Source organism: Phaseolus vulgaris, chromosome 7 (assembly GCF_000499845.2).
Source record: "Phaseolus vulgaris cultivar G19833 chromosome 7, P. vulgaris v2.0, whole genome shotgun sequence".
In the NCBI taxonomy this organism is placed as follows: Eukaryota; Viridiplantae; Streptophyta; class Magnoliopsida; order Fabales; family Fabaceae; genus Phaseolus; species Phaseolus vulgaris.
The window spans coordinates 6279229-6281539 of NC_023753.2; the positions used below are offsets into that span (position 1 = coordinate 6279229).

General features: G+C 40.8%; 1 protein-coding gene across 1 annotated transcript; it reads right to left on the reverse strand.

Annotated features, from left to right (window-relative positions):
• Positions 1-245: 245 nt before the first annotated feature.
• On the reverse strand, positions 246-2094 carry LOC137828353 (uncharacterized). Its single transcript, XM_068634883.1, has one exon. It carries the CDS (start codon positions 2014-2016, stop codon positions 640-642), a length of 1377 nt encoding a protein of 458 aa, XP_068490984.1. The 5' UTR covers positions 2017-2094; the 3' UTR covers positions 246-639.
• Positions 2095-2311: the final 217 nt, after the last annotated feature.

Below are 2311 nucleotides of genomic sequence, written 5' to 3' on the forward strand. Positions count from 1 at the left end.
ATCCCAAAAGGACCAAAACTATGCATAAATTATGGGGTGTTACACTTTACATGTTCACAATTATGCATAAATGCACCACAGTAAGTATTGATCTTGAAACACTAAGGAGAGTTTGAAATTGTCATAGCAAACAAGATTTGTACTTTGCTTTAGGCATATTAAACAACTCTTAAGTATTCGTAAATGTTTCCAACAGAAATAAGTATGAAGCACAGGCCACAACAAAGTGTCATACCACAAAAGGATGATGAACAAGCACGATAACATTTACTTCAAAGGAAAAATACACGGATGGCTAATCCAGTGCTAGACTTTCGCACTATATCGAAATAAAATCATGTCAAGTGTTTCAGCCTGTATACACAGATACCTCTTAAGTTACAAACTATGACACATGTAAGTCTGCATGATATTTGAAGGGAGTGTGTACTTTGATATAACTTTGGCCTTTCTATAGTCAGTTTATTGTGTATGATTCCAACAATAACAACATACAACAACTTGAAACCTCATATCTGCTAAAGAATGATACCGTGTCAACTAACCTGCAAAACTTCGGTTACAAGTCCAACACTCCTCTCAAAATGAAAGGCTCACCGAAAGGCCCACTAAATCGCACTCAGGAAAACAAAAGCTCAATCAAGAAACATATAAAACACAGTGACGATGTAGCATAAGGATCGCCGAGGAAAACAGTGCCCAGAGGAAGATTACCCACCAAGCCAAAAACAAAGTCACTTCCCTGATGAAAGCAAACCTGGGCAGTAAATCACTAAACATCGTAAAATTTCCAAAGGAACCACCATCAATCTGAGACAAGCCAAGAAAGATAAGCACCAGCACAGGAGGGGCAAGGAACTGCAAAACCACAAGGCACAAGTAGTGATTATGCAGAAACATCTTTGCCCTACTATAATCTAAGTCAGGAACCTTGCTAGCATGAAGCCTTTGGTACCAAGACAACAAAGCTTCATTCAGAAACATCTGCAGGTTAGGCCTCAAAGCCACAATCTGCAACAAACCAGACCCCAACAAGCACCATTTCCTAAAGCTAGCAAAATCAGAAGGCAAGAACCCCATGTTCCCCACCAATTTCTCCGCATTACCAAATCCACTCTTTGCCGCACCATCTCCACTATTCACAAAAATCTCAGCCAAGGGGGTTATCCACAAAAGAGCTACAAATATAACAAACACCTGATTTGCATAAAGGATCGCACGAGTAAACCACCCACAAGTTATCATCGACAAATTGCATCTTATCTGATCAGTCCCAAGCCAAAAACAACGTGCACTTCTAGAAGCAGGAATGAACAAACACCCTGCAAGGCAACCCATCAATGCAGCAACGAAAACCCTCCAAAACCCATCAATAGGAACCTCAAAATTGAACTCCAAAACTGAAGACACGCCCTCAGGAACAAACAAAAGCCCCAAGAAAAGCCCCAAAACCCCAAACACAACGCTTAATTGCTTCTCGGACCTCCTGGACGCGGATCTCTCGAACGTGACCTTAAAGAGCAGCGTCCCCCACATGTAAAGACTCAAAATTGATAAAAGAATGGGAACGAAAACGCCGTTGGCGAAGAACCCATTATCCGGGGGCGATTTGAGAAAGTTATGGAGCAAGAGGGAAAAAAGGGCAGTGAAGGAGAGAGTGAAAGCGACGCAGTACTGATCGACGAAGAGACGGGACTGGAGGTGGGCATGGTCGAGCGTGAGTCTGAAGATCTGGGCATTGTTTTCGTCAAAATCGGGCTTTTCCTTGTTGGACTTGCTCCTCTTCTTGATTTCGGCGGCGGTTTTGGAGGAGAGGGGCTGGTAACCGTCGATGCCGGGGCGACGGATGGCGGCTCTGACGCCATTGGATTGGGGTTGCGAATCGGGGTGGATGTAGGTCTGGAGAGCGTGAAGGAAAAGGAGGGGGATTTTGAAGAAGGCGAAGGTGAAGACGAGGATCAGGGAGAGTGATGCGTGGAGCAATGGGTTCTTGTACAACAACACCAACTCCACCATCCTTGTTCTTTGCTTCCTCTTTCTTCTTCTCCAACTCTCAAATGCTGCTGTCTGTCTTTCAATATTCCAGACATGTAGTTAACTGCTCAGTTAATGAGTTTCATTAATATTTTACATTTTTTATATTTTTTATAATTCAAAATAAAATTTAATAAATAAATAAAGTAAGTTTATAATTTAGTATCAATTCATTTTATGTTATTAATAATAAATAAATAAATAAATACATACATAATATAATTATAATTATATCGAAAAGTTAAAATAACACTTATTTTAATATTTAGTTTCTTCT